Source organism: Mesoplodon bidens (genome assembly GCF_964165515.1).
Source record: "Mesoplodon bidens genome assembly, chromosome: 6".
NCBI lineage: Eukaryota > Metazoa > Chordata > Mammalia > Artiodactyla > Ziphiidae > Mesoplodon > Mesoplodon bidens.
Window position 1 is genome coordinate 22,036,123 of NC_138162.1, and position 19,413 is coordinate 22,055,535.

The 19,413-nt window shown below is 37.8% G+C and overlaps 2 protein-coding genes across 5 annotated transcripts in view; both read left to right on the forward strand.

Moving 5' to 3' along the window:
* Window positions 1–19,413, forward strand: part of GLIPR2 (GLI pathogenesis related 2) — a 213,722-nt gene that overhangs the window by 140,344 nt on the left and 53,965 nt on the right. The window lies entirely within an intron of this gene.
* Window positions 1–19,413, forward strand: part of RECK (reversion inducing cysteine rich protein with kazal motifs) — a 77,789-nt gene that overhangs the window by 34,976 nt on the left and 23,400 nt on the right. For 3 of the 4 annotated variants that reach the window (XM_081238393.1, XM_081238394.1, XM_081238396.1), the window contains 3 exons: window positions 1,610–1,807; window positions 11,157–11,424; window positions 14,612–14,791. In XM_081238393.1, the coding sequence (XP_081094519.1) occupies window positions 1,610–1,807; window positions 11,157–11,424; window positions 14,612–14,791 (646 nt within the window). Of the gene's footprint in view, window positions 1–1,609; window positions 1,808–6,283; window positions 6,588–11,156; window positions 11,425–14,611; window positions 14,792–19,413 lie in introns of those variants that run through there. The other variant, XM_081238395.1, reaches the window with a different exon arrangement.

Here is a 19,413-nt window from a genome sequence, read left to right on the forward strand (position 1 = left end):
TGGAGGAAGGGCATTCCAGCTGAAGGGAAGAGCGAGATGGAGATGGGGAAACACGTGTGAGGAGTAAAGAGTTGTTAGGTTTGCTTGGCAGTGGGGTGTATTAAAGTATAGGAAACATTAGCTGTCTGTACTTTATCTTCTACTCTTTCTAAATGGGATTTAGTTCAAGATTTTCCAGATAGTCTTTAGCACATAATCCTATATCCTCCCACACGGTGAGGAAGCCAGCCTAATTGGGGCATCAGAAGACAGGCATCTTTGTCCTATTCTCACTTGTCTCCTCTGTCCTCAGCATCCCTCACCCCTGCCCCCAGTTTTAGCTTCATTGAGGTTGACAATGATAAATGTAGCCATTAATGATTGTTCTTTGTGATTAAAATGAACAATTCAGCAATGAACAATGTAAGTTTGTTAGTAATTTCAAATCAAAAACTTAGCTGGCACAATAGGTATGAAACAGTTTCCTTGTCCAGGAAAGAGGCTTGTCTTGCTATCAGTTTAGTCCTACTTTAGTTCATTTGTATATGATTTTATCATTATCATTATTTCTGGAAGTCGCCTGAGTTCCCTGCTCATTCCTTGGTCTGTGGAATCCACCAGAAACCTGATTCTGGTTCCTCTATAACCATCCCTAATTATTACAGAGGTCTCCTACCTGCCATTTTCTTAACCTTTTCAGGCCATACCTCTACCCTTTTGGCTCCCTTCAGCCTCCCACAGACCCCTTAGCCTCTCCTATGAGGACCTCTTGCTCTTCATTATAAATCCCATATCTGTACCCCCAGCCACTCATCCTGCTCTTCCCAGATACCTTAAATAGTCCACCTTGATTTTTAAAAATACATACATCCAGAATCGTTTATTCCAAATGTGAGTTTTACTTTTCAGTGTTGAAGTAAGTCATATCAGTTATGAGGTGAGGACTTTCAATTTAGGCATAGTCCTGGAGATTTTCAAACAGTATAGAACTTTTGGGATTTTGTTTCAAGATAGACAGTTATATAATTTGCAAATTTATGAAGTGGTCCTGATATCTCTTAGTTTTTACTGGTCCTATTTTATAAATGTGAGGTATTTGGGGTTTTGTTTTATTTTGATATGTTTGATTTGTTTTGCTTTGGTTTGCTTTGTTTATGAATCTCCACAGATCTAACGTGGAAAGAAGCTGTTCCAGTGGTTCTCAACATGGGTGCTATTAGCATTTTGGGAGACAGTTTTGATTATATGAGACTTTCCTGTACGTTGCACAGCATTTAACAGCCCTGACCCCCATGTGCTAAATGCCAGCAGTCATCCTTAAGTCATCATGAAAACCAGAAACACTTCCACATGCATCCAGATTCTCCCAGGGGCTGGTACTGCTCATGCTGAGAACCACTGCACTATAGACTATAAGTTGACAAATAATGACTTTCTCAGACCAGTGAGCACCTGAATGTCCCCATGGCCATGCTTATAGTAGTGCTGACTTTAAGTACGTGTCTTCTATGGCATGGTTTTATTTCTGAAATTCAAAAAGACACATATTGTTCCATCATTATTATGATGATTTAATGTTAGCAAATAGCTGATTTCATTTCAATGTAATCTCCTTTTTTTTTCCCCCTAGTGGGCTCAGTTTGTTGCAGTTATGCAGGCCATCACACAAACTGCCGAGAATACTGTCAAGCCATTTTTCGAACAGACTCTTCTCCTGGTCCTTCTCAGATCAAAGCAGTGGAAAATTATTGTGCCTCTATTAGTCCACAATTAATACACTGTGTAAACAATTATACCCAGTCTTATCCAATGAGGAACCCAACAGATAGTAAGTAAAAGCCACATATTCCTCTCATTTCAATCTTTGGTAAAATAATTGGTAAAAAAAAAAAAAAAAAAGAAGTAAATTCTTGAAGATACCTACAGTCTGGGTCATTTGGGAAATACTAGGCTTCCTTTGGTCTTTAGATTTGGCAAACTGGACATTATCATCACAGCTAAAAATGCTGAGAAAGACAGGGCTGTCAAGGGTATGAAGAAACAGGCACTCTCTATTCTGAAGTGGGAAAATTCACTGGTATGGATACTTTAAGAGGGAAAATTGGGTTATGACCATGAGAATTTCAAATAATCATACCTTTTAATCTAGCAATTCCAGTTCTCAGAAATTATCCTTCACAAAAACTCACAAATTTTCAAAACTACATCTACACATATAAAGGATGTTTACTACAACATTGCTGGTAATAGAGAAAAATTAAAAATGACCTAAACATCCACCAATAGGATATTGATTAAAGTTGATTAAATAAATTATATATCTCTATAATAACAACATTATACAATCAACATACTGGAAGATTTATTATGTAAATCAATGAAGTTACAACACTCCCTCACACAATACACAGAAATAAACTCAAAATGGCTTAAAGACTTAACTATAAGACATGATACCATAAAACTCCTAGAAGAGAACATAGGAGAAACATTCTCTGACATAAATTTTAGCAATATTTTCTTAGATCAGTCTCCCAAGGCAAAAGAAATAGAAGCAAAATAAACAAATGAGACCTACTCAAACTTATAAGCTTTTTCACAGCAAAGGAAACCATAAACAAAATGAAAAGACAACCTATGGACTGGGAGAAAATATTTACAAGCAATGCGACCAACAAGGGCTTAATTTCCAAAATATACAAACAGCTTATACAACTCAATATCAAAAAAATAAACAACCCAATCAAAAAATGGGCAGAAGGGGGCCTCCCTGGTGGCGCAGTGGTTGAGAGTCCGCCTGCCGATGCAGGGGATACGGGTTCGTGCCCCGGTCTGGGAGGATCCCATATGCCGCGGAGCGGCTGGGCCCGTGAGCCATGGCCGCTGGGCCTGCGCATCCGGAGCCTGTGCTCCGCAACGGGAGAGGCCACAAGAGTGAGAGGCCCGCATACCGCAAAAAGAAAAAAAAAAAAAAAATGGGCAGAAGACCTAAACAGACATTTCTGCAAAGAAGACATACAGCTGACCAGCAGGCACATGAAAAGATGCTCAGTATTGCTAATTGTTAGAGAAATGCAAATCAAAACTACAGTGAGAGAGAGGGCAGACAGCAGAAGCACTACAGGAAGAACTACAGTCCTGCAGCCTATGGAACAAAAACCACATTCACATAAATATAGGCAAGATGAAAAGGCAGAGGGCTATGTACCAGATGAAGGAACAAGATAAAACCCCAGATAAACAACTAAATGAAGTGGAGATAGGCAACCTTCCAGAAAAAGAATTCAGAATAATGATATTGAAGATGATCCAGGACCTCGGAAAAAGAATGGAGGCAAAGATCGAGAAGATGCAAGAAATGTTTAACAAATACCTAGAAGAATTAAAGAACAAACAAACAGAGATGAACAACACAATAACTGAAATGAAAAATACACTAAAAGGAATCAATAGCAGAATAACTGAGGCAGAAGAACAGATAAGTGACTTGGAAGACAGAATGGTGGAATTCACTGCTGCAGAACAGAAAAAAGAATGAAAAGAAATGGAGACAGCCTAAGAGACATCTGGGACAACATTTAATGCAAAAACATTCGCATTATAGGGGTCCCAGAAGGAGAAGAGAGAAAGGACCCGAGAAAATATTTGAAGAGATTATAGTCGAAAACTTCCCTAACATGGGAAAGGAAATAGCCACCCAAGTCCAGTAAGTGCAGAGAGTCCCATACAGGATAAACCCAAGGAGAAACACGCTAAGACACAGTAATCAAATTGGCAAAAATTAAAGACAAAGAAAAATTATTGAAAGCACCAAGGGAAAAATGACAACATACAAGGGAACTCCCATAAGGTTAACAGCTGATTTCTCAGCAGAAACTCTACAAGCCGGAAGGAAGTGGCATGATATACTTAAAGTGATGAAAGGGAAGAACCTACAACCAAAATTATTCTACCTGGCACAGATCTCATTCAGATTCGATTGAGAAATCAAAAGTTTTACAGACAAGCAAAAGCTAAGAGAATTCAGCACCACCAAACCAGCTCTACAACAAATGCAAAAGGAGCTTCTCTAAGTGGGAAACACAAGAGAAGAAAAGGACCTACAAAAACAAACCCATAACGGTTGAGAAAATGGTCATAGGAACATACATATCAATAATTACCTTAAACATGAATGGATAAAATGTTCCAACCAAAAGACACAGGCTTGCTGAATGGATACAAAAACAAGACCCATATATATGCTGTCTACAAGAGACCCACTTCAGACCTAGGGACACATATAGACTGAAAGTGAGGGGATGGAAAAGGATACTCCATGCAAATGGAAATCAAAAGAAAGCTGGAGTAGCAATACTCATATCAGATAAAATAGACTTTAAAATAAAGAATGTTACAAGAGACAAGGAAGGACACTACATAATGATCAAGGGATCAATCCAAGAAGAAGATACAGCAATTATAAATATATATAATATTATAAATATATATGGTGCACCATAGGAGCACCTCAATACATAAGGCAACTGCTAACACCTATAAAACAGGAAATTGACAGTAACACAATAATAGTGGGGGACTTTAACACCTCACACCAATGGACAGACCATCCAAACAGAAAATTAATAAGGAAACACAAGCTTTAAATGACACAATAGACCAGATAGATTTAATTGATATTTATAGGACATTCCATCCAAAAACAGCAGATTACACTTTCTTCTCAAGTGCGCATGGAACATTCTCCAGGATAGATCACATCTTGGTTCACAAATCAAGCCTCAGTAAATTTAAGAAAATTGCAATTGTATCAAGCATCTTTTCTGACCACAATGCTATGAGATTAAAAATCAATTACAGGGAAAAAAATGTAAAAACACAAGCACATGGAGGCTAAACACTACATTACTAAATAACCAAGAGATCACTGAAGAAATCAAAAGAGGAAATCAAAAAATACCTAGAGGGCTTCCCTGGTGGCGCTGTGGTTAAGAATCTGCCTGCCAATGCAGGGGACATGGGTTCAAGCCCTAGTCTGGGAAGATCCCACATGTCATGGAACAACTAAGTCCGTGTGCCACAACTACCGAGCCTGCGCTCTAGAGCCCGTGCTCTGCAACAAGAGAAGCCACCACAATGAGAAGCCAGTGCACCACAGCAAAGAGTAGTCCCCACTCTCCTCAACTAGAGAAAAGCCCAGGTGCAGCAACAAAGACCCAGTGCAGCCAAAAATAAAATTAATTAATTTTAAAAAAACATTAAAAAAATACCTAGAGACAAATGACAGTGAAAACACGACAATCCAAAACTTACGGGATACAGCAAAAGCAGTTCTAAGAAGGAAGTTTATAGCAATACAAGCCTACCTCAATAAACAAGAAAAATCTCAAATAAACAATCTAAACTTACACCTAAAGGAACTAGAGAAAGAAGAACAAACAAAACCCAAAGTTAGTAGAAGGAAAGAAATCATAAAGATCAGAACAGAAATAAATGAAATAGAAACAATAGCAAAGATCAATAAAACTAAAAGCTGGTTCTTTGAGAAGATAAACAAAATTGATAAACCATTAGCCAGACTCATCAAGAAAAAGAGGGAGAGGACTCAATAAAATTAGAAATGAAAAAGGAGAAGTTACAACAGACCGCAGAAATACAAAACATCCTAAGAGACTACTACAACCAACTCTGCCAATAAAATGGACAACCTGGAAGAAATGGACAAATTCTTAGAAAAGTATAGCATTCCGAGACTGAACCAGGAAGAAATAGAAAATATGAACAGAAAAATCACAAGTAATGAAATTGAAACTGTGATTTAAAATCTTCCAACAAACAAAAGTCCAGGACCAGATGGCTTCACAGGTGAATTCTATCAAACATTTAGAGAAGAGCTAACACCCATCCTTCTCAAACTCTTCTAAAACATTGCAGAGGAAGGAACACTCCCAAACTCATTCTATGAGGCCACCATCACCCTGATACCAAAACCAGACAAAGATACTACAAAAAAAGAAAATTATAGACCAATATCACTGATGAATATAGATGCAAAAATCCTCAACAAAGTACTAGCAAACAATCCAACAACACATTAAAAGGATCATACACCATGATCAAGTGGGATTTATCCCAGGTATGCAAGGATTCTTCAATATATGAACATCAATCAATGTGATACACCATATTAACAAACTGAAGAATAAAAACCATATGATCATCTCAATAGATGCAGAAAAATGCTTTTGACAAAATTCCACACACGTTTATGATAAAAACTCTCCAGAAAGTGGGCATAGAGGGAACCTACCTCAACATAATAAAGGTCATATACGACAAACCCACAGCAAACATGATTCTCAGTGTTGAAAAACTGAAAACATTTCCTCTAACATCAGGAAGAAGACAAGGATATCCACTCTCACCACTACTATTAAACATAGTTTTGGAAGTCCTAGCCACAGCGATCAGAGAAGAAAAAGAAATAAAAGGAATACCAATTGGAAAAGAAGAAGTAAAACTGTCACTGTTTGCAGATGACATGATACTATATACAGAGAATCCTGAAGATGCCACCAGAAAACTACTAGAGCTAATCAATGAATTTGGTAAAGTTTCAGGATACAAAATTAATGCACATAACTTATAAGAACCTGATATATAAAAAAATAAAACTCAAAAATTCAGGAAAAAAAAACAAAATTAATGCACAGAAATCTCTTGCATTCCTATACACTAATGATGAAAAATCTGAAAGAGAAATTAAGAAAACACTCCCATTTACCATTGCAACAAAAAGAATAAAATACCTAGGAATAAACCTACCTAAGAAGACAAAAGACCTGTATGCAGAAAACTATAAGACACTGATGAAAGAAATTAAAGATGATACCAACAGATGGAGAGATATACCATGTTCTTGGATTGGAAGAATCAATATTGTGAAAATGACTGTACTACCCAAAGCAATCTACAGATTCAATGCAATCCCTACCAAATTACCAATGGCATTTTTTACAGAACTAGAACAAAAAATCTTAAAATTTGTATGGAGACACAAAAGACCCCGAATAGCCAAAGCACTCCTGAGGGAAGAAAACGGATCTGGAGGAATCAGGCTCCCTGACTTCAGTCTATACTACATAGCTACAGTAATCAAGACAATATGGTACTGGCACAAAAATGGAAATATAGATCAATGGAACAGGATAGAAAGCCCAGAGATAAACCCATGCACCTGTGGTCAACTAATCTATGACAAAGGAGGCAAGGATATACAATGGAGAAAAGGCAGTCTCTTCAATAAGTGGTGCTGGGAAAACTGGACAGCTACATGTGAAAGAATGAAATTAGAACACTCCCTAACACCATGCACAAAAATAAACTCAAAATGGATTAGAGACCTAAATGTAAGACTGGGCACTATAAAGCCCTTAGAGGAAAACATAGGAAGAACACTCTTTGACATAAATCACAGGAAGATCTTTTTTGATCCACCTCCTAGAGTAATGGAAATAAAAACAAAAATAAACAAATGGGATCTAATGAAACTTAAAAGCTTTTGCACAAAGGAAACTACAAACAAGATGAAAAGAAAACTCTCAGAATGGGAGAAAATATTTGCAAACGAATCAATGGACAAAGGATTAATCTCCAAAATATATAAACAGCTCATGCAGCTCAATATTAAAAAAAAAAACTCAATCCAAAAGTGGGCCAAAGACCTAAATAGACATTTCTCCAAAGAAGATATAAAGATGGCAAGGAAGCACATGAAAAGCTGCTCAACATCACTAATTATTAGAGAAATGCAAATCAAAACTACAATGAGGTATCACCTCACACCAGTTAGAATGGGCATCATGAGAAAATCTACAAACAACAAATGCTGGAGAGGGTGTGGAGAAAAGGGAACCCTCTTGCACTGTTGGTGGGAATGTAAGTTGATACAGCCACTATGGAGAACAGTATGGAGGTTCCTTAAAAAACTAAAAATAGAAATACCATGTGACCCAGCAATCCCACTACTGGTCATAGACCCAGAGAAAACCTTAATTCAAAAAGACACATGCACCCCAATGTTCACTGCAGCACTGTTTACAATAACAAGGTCATGGAAGCAACCTAAGTGCCCATCGACAGACAAATGGATAAAGAAGATGTGGTACATATATACAATGGAATATTACTCAGCCAATAAAAGGAACAAATTGGATCATTTGTAGAGACATGGATGGATCTAGAGACTGTCATACAGAGTGAAGTAAGTCAGAAAGAGAAAAACAAATATCATATATTAACACATGTATGTGGAACCTAGCAATATGGTACAGAAGAACTGGTTTGCAGGGCAGAAATAGAGTCACAGATGTAGAGAACAAACGTATGGACACCAAGGGGGGAAAGCAGCGGGGGATGGGGGGTAGTGTGATGAATTGGGAGATTGGGATTGACATACATACCCTATTATGTATAAAATGGATAACTAGTAAGAACCTGCTGTATAAAGAAATAAAATTCAAAAATAAATTTTAAAAATAAATAAATAAATAAAAACTACAATGAGAGAAGAAAAAGAACTACACCTCACACTAGTCAGAATGGCTGTCATCAAAAAGTCTACAAATAAATGCTGAAGAAAGTGTGGAGAAAAAGGAACCCACTGACACTGTTGGTGGGAATGTAAATTGGTACAGCCACTATAGAGAACAGTATGGAGGTTCCTTAAAGAACTACAAATAAAGTTACCATATGATCCAGCAATCCCACTCTTGGGTATATTTCTGGAAAAGATGAAAACTAATTTAAAAAGATACATGCACCCCAATGTTCATAGCAGCACTGTTTACAATAACCAAGGCATGGGGCTTCCCTGGTGGTACAGTGGTTAAGAATCTGCCTGACAATGCAGGGGACACAGGTTCGAGCCCTTGTCTGGGAAGATCCCACATGCCGCAGAGCAACTAAGTCTGTGTGCCACAACTACTGAGCCTGCGCTCTAGAGCCCACGAGCCACAACTGCTGAAGCCCACGTGGCACAACTACTGAAGCCCCTGCACCTAGAGCCCGTGCTCCACAACAAGAGAAGCCACCACAATGAGAAGTCCGTGTTCCGCAACGAAGAGTAGCCCCTGCTCGCTGCAACTAGAGAAAGCTTGCGTGCAGCAACGAAGACCCAATGCAGCCAAAAATAATCAAATAAGATTTATTAAAAAAAAAATAGCCAAGGCATGGAAACAACCCAAGTGTTCATCAACAGATGAATGGATAAAGAAGATGTCACACACACACACACACACACACACACACACACACACTGGAATATATTAGTCATAAAAAAGAATGAAATAATACCATTTGCAGTAACATGGATGGAGCTGGAGATGATCATACTAAGTGAAGTAAGTCAGACAAAGACTAATACTATATGATATCACTTATATGTGGAATCTAAAAAATAATACAAATGAGCTTTTTACAAAACAGATAGACTCACAGACATAGAAAACAAACTTATGGTTACCGAGGGGGAAGGGGGGTGGGGTGAGGGATAAATTAGAAGTATGGATTAAAATGTACACTACCATATACAAAATAGGTAAACAACAAGGATTTACTGTATAGCACAGGGAGCTATATTGAATATCTTGTAACAACATATTATGGAAAAGAATTAAAAAACCCAACATATATATGTATAACCGAATTACTTTGCTGTGCGCATGAAACTAACACAATATTGTAAATCAACTATACTTCAGTACAAAAAAAAAAAGAGATGTATGTTTACAGAAGTCCAAGATGTAATAAGCAAAAAAAAGCAAGTTTCAGAACTAAATGTGTATAGTAAGGTACATTTTTAGTTATATACCTATTTGTTCCACATTATATGGATTTGTAATGTTTGAATTTTATCAATGAAATTTATTTTATAATAAAAACATCAATATAAATGAGATCCTGATACTTTTAAAAAATTAGGGCCTCCTAATGAACTTGCATCTTATGGGGTCTTCAAAATCTCAGCTTTGGAAAGCCTGTAATCCACTTTCTTCATTTAGAGGTGATCAGACTTTAAGAACTGACTAATTAAGCAAAACTGGCAAGAGACTTGTAAGACTCAGAAGCCAGATGCCAATGTTTTGATTTACACTGGGATATTGAACGACTTGTTTTTGTAAACTCAAAAGCAGTGCTATGTGCCTTGTTTGGCCAGAATCTAAAGCAGAACTCTAAGGCTTATGACCTTTGTGTGGTTGTGTGATGAAAATCAGAGGGTGAAGCATTTGCCGTAATAACCTTCATTCATTTTAAAGGCAGATCTGTCTTCACTGACATTTAGGCTATAGAGAGGTGCTGCTGAAGCAACGTTGATAGATAGCAGCTCAAAAAAAAAAAAAAAAAAAGAAAGAAAAGTGTTTTAAGGGTAGAACAACCATCTCAAATGTCTGTGCTAATACATAGGAAATCCGGAAAAGAAAGCTACAGACAGATAACAGATACGCCTGAATAAGCTTCTTAAGAAATCAAACCCCTAAGAAAACTACTTCAAAGAAGCCCTCTGAATCCTCTAGACTGGTTGAAAGTGTTCTCTTGCTTTCTGATTTTTTATAGAAAAGTAAAGGCAGAAGCAAACTGATATCTTGTCAGACTTTGTAATTGTATTGTTTAAATTACTACTTAGATTAATTAATTTGCACAGATTTGTAAAAGCTTTATATCCCAGAATGTAATGAAATACAGTATTTGTGGTTATTGCTATTAAAATTAGTCATCTTTCTCATTATGTCAAGAACATAATCCCTTTTAGGTAGCTGTTTCTAGCATGAAATAATTCCAGTTTGATCTACAGTACCCTTTCCAGGAACATAAAATGCCTTGCATGTAAGCACCTCTTAGGTGTAAGAGGACCTTTCATTTATCTAGGAATAGTGCTGGAGATCCCATGATTGGGCACAGTGGTGAATCTGGTAATAAATACCTAGTCTACCTTTAGCTTTTCACTTATTTGCTATATTGCAAAGTAATAGAGAGAGAATTTGGTAGGCTCAGTATCCTGGAGAAATTGACATGACTCAAGAGTAGTAACAGGTTCCAGTACACCACTGGGTCCTTCTGTCTGAGCAATGCATGACATAAAACCAGCTAATTAAGCCACTTATATTCTGAAAATGTAGGTTTATATTGCTGTGACAGAGCTGAAGATCATGCTTGCCAAAATGCCTGCAAGAGAATTCTGATGTCTAAGAAAACAGAAATGGAGATTGTTGATGGCCTCATCGAGGGTTGTAAGACCCAGCCTTTGCCTCAGGATCCACTTTGGCAGTGTTTTCTTGAAAGCTCACGATCTGTTCACCCTGGAGTCACTGTACACCCTCCTCCCTCTACGGGCCTTGATGGCGCTAAATTGCACTGTTGTTCTAAAGCAAACACTTCAACATGTAGGTCAGTACCTCATTTTCCTTTATTAAAAACAGTAGAAAATAGCATTTTAATTAATGAATTTAAGTCTAGCAAATGTGTGTTATATTCTACTGTGTAGTCTTAAGAGTCTAGAAGATATAAAATCATTCTTTCATCCAGCAGATATTTATTGAGCATCATGTATATATAGAACATTGTTTTTGTACATTGAGCTAAAAACACTGTGTTTGGGCCTCCCTGGTGGCGCAGTGGTTGGGAGTCCGCCTGCCGATGCAGGGGATACGGGTTCGTGCCCCGGTCTGGGAGGATCCCATATGCCGCGGAGCGGCTGGGCCCGTGAGCCATGGCCGCTGGGCCTGCGCATCCGGAGCCTGTGCTCCGCAACGGGAGAGGCCACAACAGTGAGAGGCCCGCATACCGCCAAAAAAAAAAAAAAAAAAAAAAAACAAAAACACTGTGTTTTGGGGTATGGAGGTTTAGCATTGGCAGGGAAATAAATATTTAAAGATGATGCAATATGAATTCTACCCTCGAGGTTATCGTCAAGTAAGCTTACAACTTAGGAGATGTTTTGACCAGACATCTAAGGGATATTCTTTTTGTTAAATTGTGAAACTTTGAACTTAATCAACTTTTTGCATATGTTGGTGAATAACCTGGGCTGGCACTTATATCCAAAGTTAGACAGCAGTGTATTGGCATTCATTTGGATGATACACTTAGGGATAAAAAATTGGCAATACTATTTGTGTAGGATGGAGGAAACACAATCTAGAGATAAGAATAAATGGAGATAAGGTAATGGTTTAACACAGGTGAGACAGAAGTTTGCTTTATTAGAGATATTTTGGGTGAAAAGGTACCACATATTACTATAATATCCTGAAATGAATGTGACATACAAAGAGTGAAACGATCTTTCCTGTGGTTTCTAAATTGGATGGACTTTATCAAAAAATTGTGCCTAGAACAGCTCATCAGACTTTATCAAAGATATGAAAAAATCTGGAAAATATCCAAAGAAAATTAACAGAAGGGCTAAAAGAGAAGTTAAGTTGGCCCTATAATTCAGGAAATTGGGTTGCTGATAGGAATTAATAAATGTACATATGGGAGGGATGCTGAGTACTTCTTTTTTTTTTATTAGTTAAAGATGTATTTTATTTTTTTATTTTTATTTTTTTTACAACTTTATTGGAGTATAATTGCTTCACAATGGTGTATTAGTTTCTGCTCTGAGTACTTCTTTGAATGTCTACAAAAGAGTTTATGCCCTGTAGTCACTGGAGATAGGACTGGCTGTGTCATCCCAGAAGAATTTCAGTAAGAAACATGGCACCTCTTACCTTGATGTAAGGTTTTATGGTTTACTGAATGCTTTCACTTTCATCTTGTTTCATCCTCATGAAACCTTACAAGATGACTGGTATCATCTTATGACTGATGTCAATTTGAATAATTCTTGTATATATATAGAAGACTAACTCTGAGATGTTAAACAATCTGTCCAAGATCATACAGAAAGTTAGGACTAAAGAAAGGACTGATTTCCAGATCAAGGTACCTAATGGATTTTTTTTTTTTTTTTTTTTTTTATGGCTGCGTTGGGTCTTAGTTGCTGCGTGCAGGCTTTCTCTAGTTGTGGCAAGCAGGGCTAGTCTTTGTTGCGGTGCGCGGGCTTCTCATTGCCGTGGCTTCTCTTGTTGCAGAGCACAGGCTCTAGGCACAGAGGCTTAGTAGTTGTGGCACGTGGGCTTAGTAGTTGTGGCTCACGGGCTCTAGAGCACAGGCTCAGTAGTTGTGGAGCACAGGCTTAGTTGCACCACGGCATGTGGGATCTTCCTGGACCAGGGCTCAAACCTGTGTCCCCTGCATTGGCAGGCAGATTCTCAACCACTGCACCTCCAGCGAAGTCCCTACCTAATGGATCTTGATATCAGCTTTCTCATCCCCATGATGTGTAAGCTCAATTGAGAGCAAGGACTTTATCTCTTTTATTCACCACTGCATTTCCAGTGCCTTCAACAGGGCCTCACACAAAACAGGCACTCAATAAATGCTGGTAGAGTGAATGAGCAAACTTATAAAAGTAAAGATACTCTCCACATAGGGGTAATTATGAGAGTCAAAATGTGACAGGGGTGGAGAATTTCTACTTGTGACTTTGCATATTCTGGTAGTATTAAAATTTTATATTATGTGTTACTTCTTTTTACACCTTTATTACATTTATAAATGTTAAAAATTAAACTAATGAATATAATGTGTGAAAGCACTTTGGAAATGATACTGATGTTATTTTAGCTATATACATGCACTGAAGTTGCTTTATAATCATCGAGTACTGAAATAAAAATGCATACATACTACAATAGTGTATATATATATATATAGTATATATTGCTATATACAATAGTTTATAGCAGTTTTGGAATTCATAAAGCCTTTACATGTAGGCTATCTTGGTATATCTTAAGGAATATAAGTGGCTTGGGGATACTTTTTCAGGGAGAATCCAGTGAACCCTAAGTCTATAATGCTTCTTAAAAGGAGTCTGGGGCTTCCCTGGTGGTGCAGTGGTTGAGAGTCCACCTGCCGATGCAGGGGATGCGGGTTAGTGCCCCCGTCCGGGAAGATCCCACATGCCGCGGAGTGGCTGGGCCCGTGAGCCATGGCTGCTGAGCCTGCACGTCCGGAGCCTGTGCTCCACAACGGGAGAGGCCACAACAGTGAGAGGCCCGCGTACCGCAAAAAAAAAAAAAAAAGGAGTCTGAGGATCATGTCACAGTTTTGCCTCCTGTGATTGAAGCATAAGTATAGTGGACTATATCTTTGTGGAGGCAAAACCATACGCTTTACCTTACTTCAAGTAAAGGTAAAAGAGAGGTCAGAAATATAAAGGGGAATAATTGTGCCAAGAATAAGGATGTACAAATAATATAATTAAACATTAAATTTAGCACTGAGCTTTCTAGAAACCATAGCAAAAAGGAAAGAGATGGATAATAAAAGAAAGCTAACTTTTTCATATAAAAGATTACTTTTTCAGGCTCTAAATTCTAGAAGATAGATCTTAGTCTTTTGGTTTTTGTACGTTTTTTTTCATTTATGTTCTAAAGTACAGTTCATAGAGTTCAAGTTTTATGCAAATCAAATATTTATTCATTTGGCTCATCTGTACGTTTCTTCATTTGTTCTTTTGTTTCAGGGAACTGTGCACTAAACTTTATAGCATGAGCTGGGGCAATACACAGAGTTGGCAAGAGTTTGATCGCTTTTGTGAATATAATCCAGTGGAAGTGTCCATGTTGACCTGTTTAGCAGATGTTCGGGAACCTTGCCAGTTGGGCTGTAGAAATCTTACTTACTGTACTAATTTTAACAACAGGTGGGAGCAAATTACTATACGTGAAATAGAAATATTTTATCATTAATTGCCTTGTTTTTAAATAAGTGAAAAGATCATTTTACTCTGATTTTGTTCCTGCTAAGTTAAAAGGAAGTCGTATACCTTTATCATTTCATCTTTAAATGTTATATTCTATCTTGTAAATCACCCCTGGGAGAGGAAGCACTGTAACAAAGTCCCTTCTAATCTCGAGATACTTCAAACTTCTAGAATTCAAAGAGTCTCCTCTGCCTTCAGTCTACCATTCTTCCCCTCTCCCTTCTGCTGCACCACCAGTGGAAATAATTCACTGCAGAATAAAACACTGTGAGCAATTTGCTCATCCGAATGCCCTCTTATGGACAATTTTGTGGGGGTTTTTTGTTTTTTGTTTTTTGCGGTATGCGGGTCTCTCACTGTTGCGGCCTCTCCTGTTGTGGAGCACAGGCTCCGGACGCGCAGCCTCAGCGGCCATGGCTTACGGGCCTAGCCGCTCCGCAGCATGTGGGATCTTCTCGGACCGGGGCACGAACCCGTGTCCCCTGCATCGGCAGGCGGACTGTCAACCACTGCGCCACCAGGGAAGCCCGGACAATTTGTTTTGAAGGACCTTCAGATTGGTTGAAGTTCCCACTCAGTGAGTCCCCTATTTCATACAAAAACTTTCTTTACAGAAGCAATTTGAATAGGTATTTCCCTGAGATATCAATTATGGTATGAAAAATAAGGGCCAAGAACTGAATTAATGGCTGAAGAAGCAATGAAGAAAACAGAAAAAGGGCATCCAGAAGCATAGAGAATACATATCCGAGAAGCCAGGGAGGGAGAGTTTCTAAGGAAAGGGGACTAGCTGGTTTTATGAGCTGCAGCCCAGAGATCAAGAACACAAAAAGGAAGAGAATCATTCAGTTGAGGCAGAAGGAATTTCAGAGGATACACCTCAAGCTAACACACATCCGATCCTCTTAAAAGTATTCAGATTATTATTTTGAGTAAGAAAATTGAGATATCTTTACAACTAGTGTTAGCCAATAAGGACCTGGCTTAGAGGTTGAGCAAATTTGAAGTCTATGAAATGTTTCAAGTTAAATTTGCACATAGTTCTAGCTTCTGGTAATGGTGGAGCAGTTTGTATCAGACTGCCACTCCTGTCAGTACCAATTATAAGCTCTGCACAAAATATAAAAACATAATTGTTTTGAAGGTATTCGAGAGTGACCAAAAGCAGGAGGAGGTACATCTCATGAAAGATAGAAACCACACTGAGTGGGGGCCACATTTATCCAGTTTTTTCTTCATGGGCACTCTCAGTCCCCTGGCATGGCATATAGAATTCAAGCAAAAAGCAGCAGTCTTGGGCTGAGGAGTTAAGAGATCACAGTTTGGGGCTGCCAGAGGGGCTGGATATGAAATTGGAAAATCCCAGAAAGGAGGGAACCACAAAAGGAGATGCCCCAACAATCTGCCTACAAGCTCCCCTTAAATCCTTGAATTTAACAGAGTCACAGGGTACAAGTTTAACATACAAAAGCCAATTGCATTTCTGTATATTAGCAACAAACAATTAGAAAATGAAGTTTATAAAAAAAAGTTTACACAATTGCATCAAAAATATGAAATACTGGGCTTCCCTGGTGGCACAGTGGTTGAGAGTCCACCTGACGATGCAGGGGACACGGGTTCGTGCCCCGGTCCGGGAGGATCCCACATGCCGCAGAGCAGCTGGGCCCGTGAGCCATGGCCGCTGAGCCTTTGCGTCCGGAGCCTGTGCTCCGCAATGGGAGAGGCCACAACAGTGAGAGGCCCGCGTACCGCAAAAAAAAAAAAAAAAAAGAAATACTTAGAGATAAATCTAAGAAAAGATGTGCAAGAACTCTACACTAGGAACCAGAATACTTTGCAGAGAGAAGTTAAAGGGAGAGAAGTACCATGTTCATGGATTAGAAGACTCAATATTGTTAAGATGTTAATTCTCCTGAAACCAATCTCCAGATTCAATGCAATCTCAATCAGAATCCCAACCAGTGGGCTTCCCTGGTGGCGCAGTGGTTGAGAGTCCGCCTGCCGATGCAGGGGACACGGGCTCGTGCCCCAGTCCGGGAAGATCCCACATGCCGCAGAGCGGCTGAGCCCGTGAGCCATGGCCACTGAGCCTGTGCGTCTGGAGCCTGTTCTCCGCCACGGGAGAGGCCACAATGGTGAGAGGCCTGCGTACCGCAAAAAAAAAAAAAAAAAAAAAAAAATCCCAACCAGCTTTTTAAAATAGAAAGTGCCAGACTAATTCTAAAATTCATATGAAAAGACAAATAACCTGGAATAGCTAAAACAATTTTTTTAAGGAATAAATTTGGAGAACTTACAGTACATGATTTCAAGACTTATTATAAAACAATAGAAATTAAGTCAATGTAGCAATTCCCTGGTGGTCCAGTGGTTAGGACTCTGTGCTTTCACTGCCAAGGGCCCAGGTTCAGTCCCTGGTCAAGCAACCTAAGATCCCGCAAGACGTGTGGCGCAGCCAAAAAAGAATAATAATAAATTATATAATCATAAATAAATAAATAATTTTTAATTTTAAAAGGAAATTAAATCAATGTAATATTGGCATAAGTTTAGACAAATAGATCAGTGACAAAATAGAGAGGCAAGAATAGACCCACACATATAAATTGATTTTCAACAAAGGCAGCAAGGCAATTCAGTGCAAAAAGAAACATCTTTTCAACAAATGATGCTGGAACAACTGAATATCTGTATGAAAAAAAAAAAACCTTAACCTCCATCTCACACCATCCACAAAAATTAATTCAAGATGGGTCGTAGAACTAAACATAAAAGCTAAAAATAAAAGCTTCTAGAAAAAAAAAATAGGAGACTATGTTGATAGCCTTGATATAGCCAGAGATTTTGTAGGCAGGACACAAAATACACTAATTATAAAAGAAAAAAATTAATGAACTAGAGTTGAACAATAAACATTTTTGTTCACCAAAAGACACCATTTAAAATTTGAAAAGATAAGCCACAGTCTGAGAAAAAATACTCAATATATTACACATGTACACACACACAAAATCACACACATGTGCATTTGACAGAGGTCCTGTATCCAGAATATATAAATAACTCCTACAGCCTCATAATAAAAAGTCAGACAACCCAATTAAAAAATGGGCAAAAAATTTTCAAGGACACTTCATCAAAGAAGACATCAAAAGAGCCACTTAGTATATGAAAAAGTGTATTACCATTAGTCATGCAAAATGCAAATAAAAACCCTAGTGAGATGCCTCCTCATACCAAATAGTTAAAATTAGAAGACTGACAAGCATGTAAACCAACTAGAAGTTTCATACATTGCTGGTGAGAGTGTAAAATGGTATGATCACTTTGGAAAACAGTTTGGCAGTTTCTTAATAAGTTATGACCCAAAATTGCCATTCATAGCCAGGGGAAAGAGACATGAAAACTAGAAACAACCTTAATGTCTATAAAACAGTGAATGAATAAACCAGCATTTCTCAAAGTGTGGTCTGTGGTCCCCAAAACCCCTTGAGATCAAAACTATTTTTATAATAATACTAAGATGTTATTTGCCTATTTCACTCACATTCTCCAAAGAGTGAAGAGTGAAGTTTTCCAGCTGCTTTAAGACATGATAACAGCAACAGATTGAATGCAGGAGCAGATATGAAAATGCAGCTGTCTTCTATAAAGCCAGACAGTAAATAGATTTTCAAAACTATAAAACAGATCTACCCTTCTCACTGATTTTTGCTTTAACATGTAATGGGTTTATTATCATTTTAAATGAATTAATAAGTACTTTAAAAATCTCTCAGTTTAAAAAAAAATCTCTCAGTTTTGATTTACAGTGTGATGGGTAGGGATGGATATAACCCACACAAACAAAAACTTTTTGAGAACTTAATAATTTCAAGAATGTAAATGAGTCCTGAGATCAAAAAGTTTGGGAACCACTGAGATAAACAAATTGTGGTACATTTATTAATGGAATACTACTGAACAATAAAAAGAACAATTTATATGTACAACATAAGTAAATCTCAAGAAGATTATTTAGCTAAAGACACTAGACCCAAAAGAATACATATAGTATGATTCCATTTATATGAAGTTCTACAACGGGCAGAATTAATCTATGGTGATCTAAGCACAAATGGTCGTGGCCTCTGGGGTGCAGTCAGCAGGGAGGGCATTGACTGGACAGGGACACAAAGGAACTTTCTGATGTGATGGAAATGCTTCTTTATTGATTTGGATATGCCTGTATGAATGTACATGTTTGTTAAATCACATCAAACTAACCATAAAATCTGTAAATTTTATTTTTATAAATAATACGTCAATTTTTAAAACTTGGACTTTAATATTTATTTTGTGAAATGAAAGAAATTGTATAGTTGGAGACGATAGTCCTGTCCACAGTGTTTTAAAGTTTTTAACTGCCTCACAAAAATCCATATTATAAAGAAAAATTGCAATCAGAGTCAATGCTAGTGTCTGTGTCTACATTAAATTTTCATATATTCAAAGCTGACAGTCTTTGTATGTACTTTCTTCTTTTAAAAAAAGATCAGATTTTCCTGATGCATTAGCAT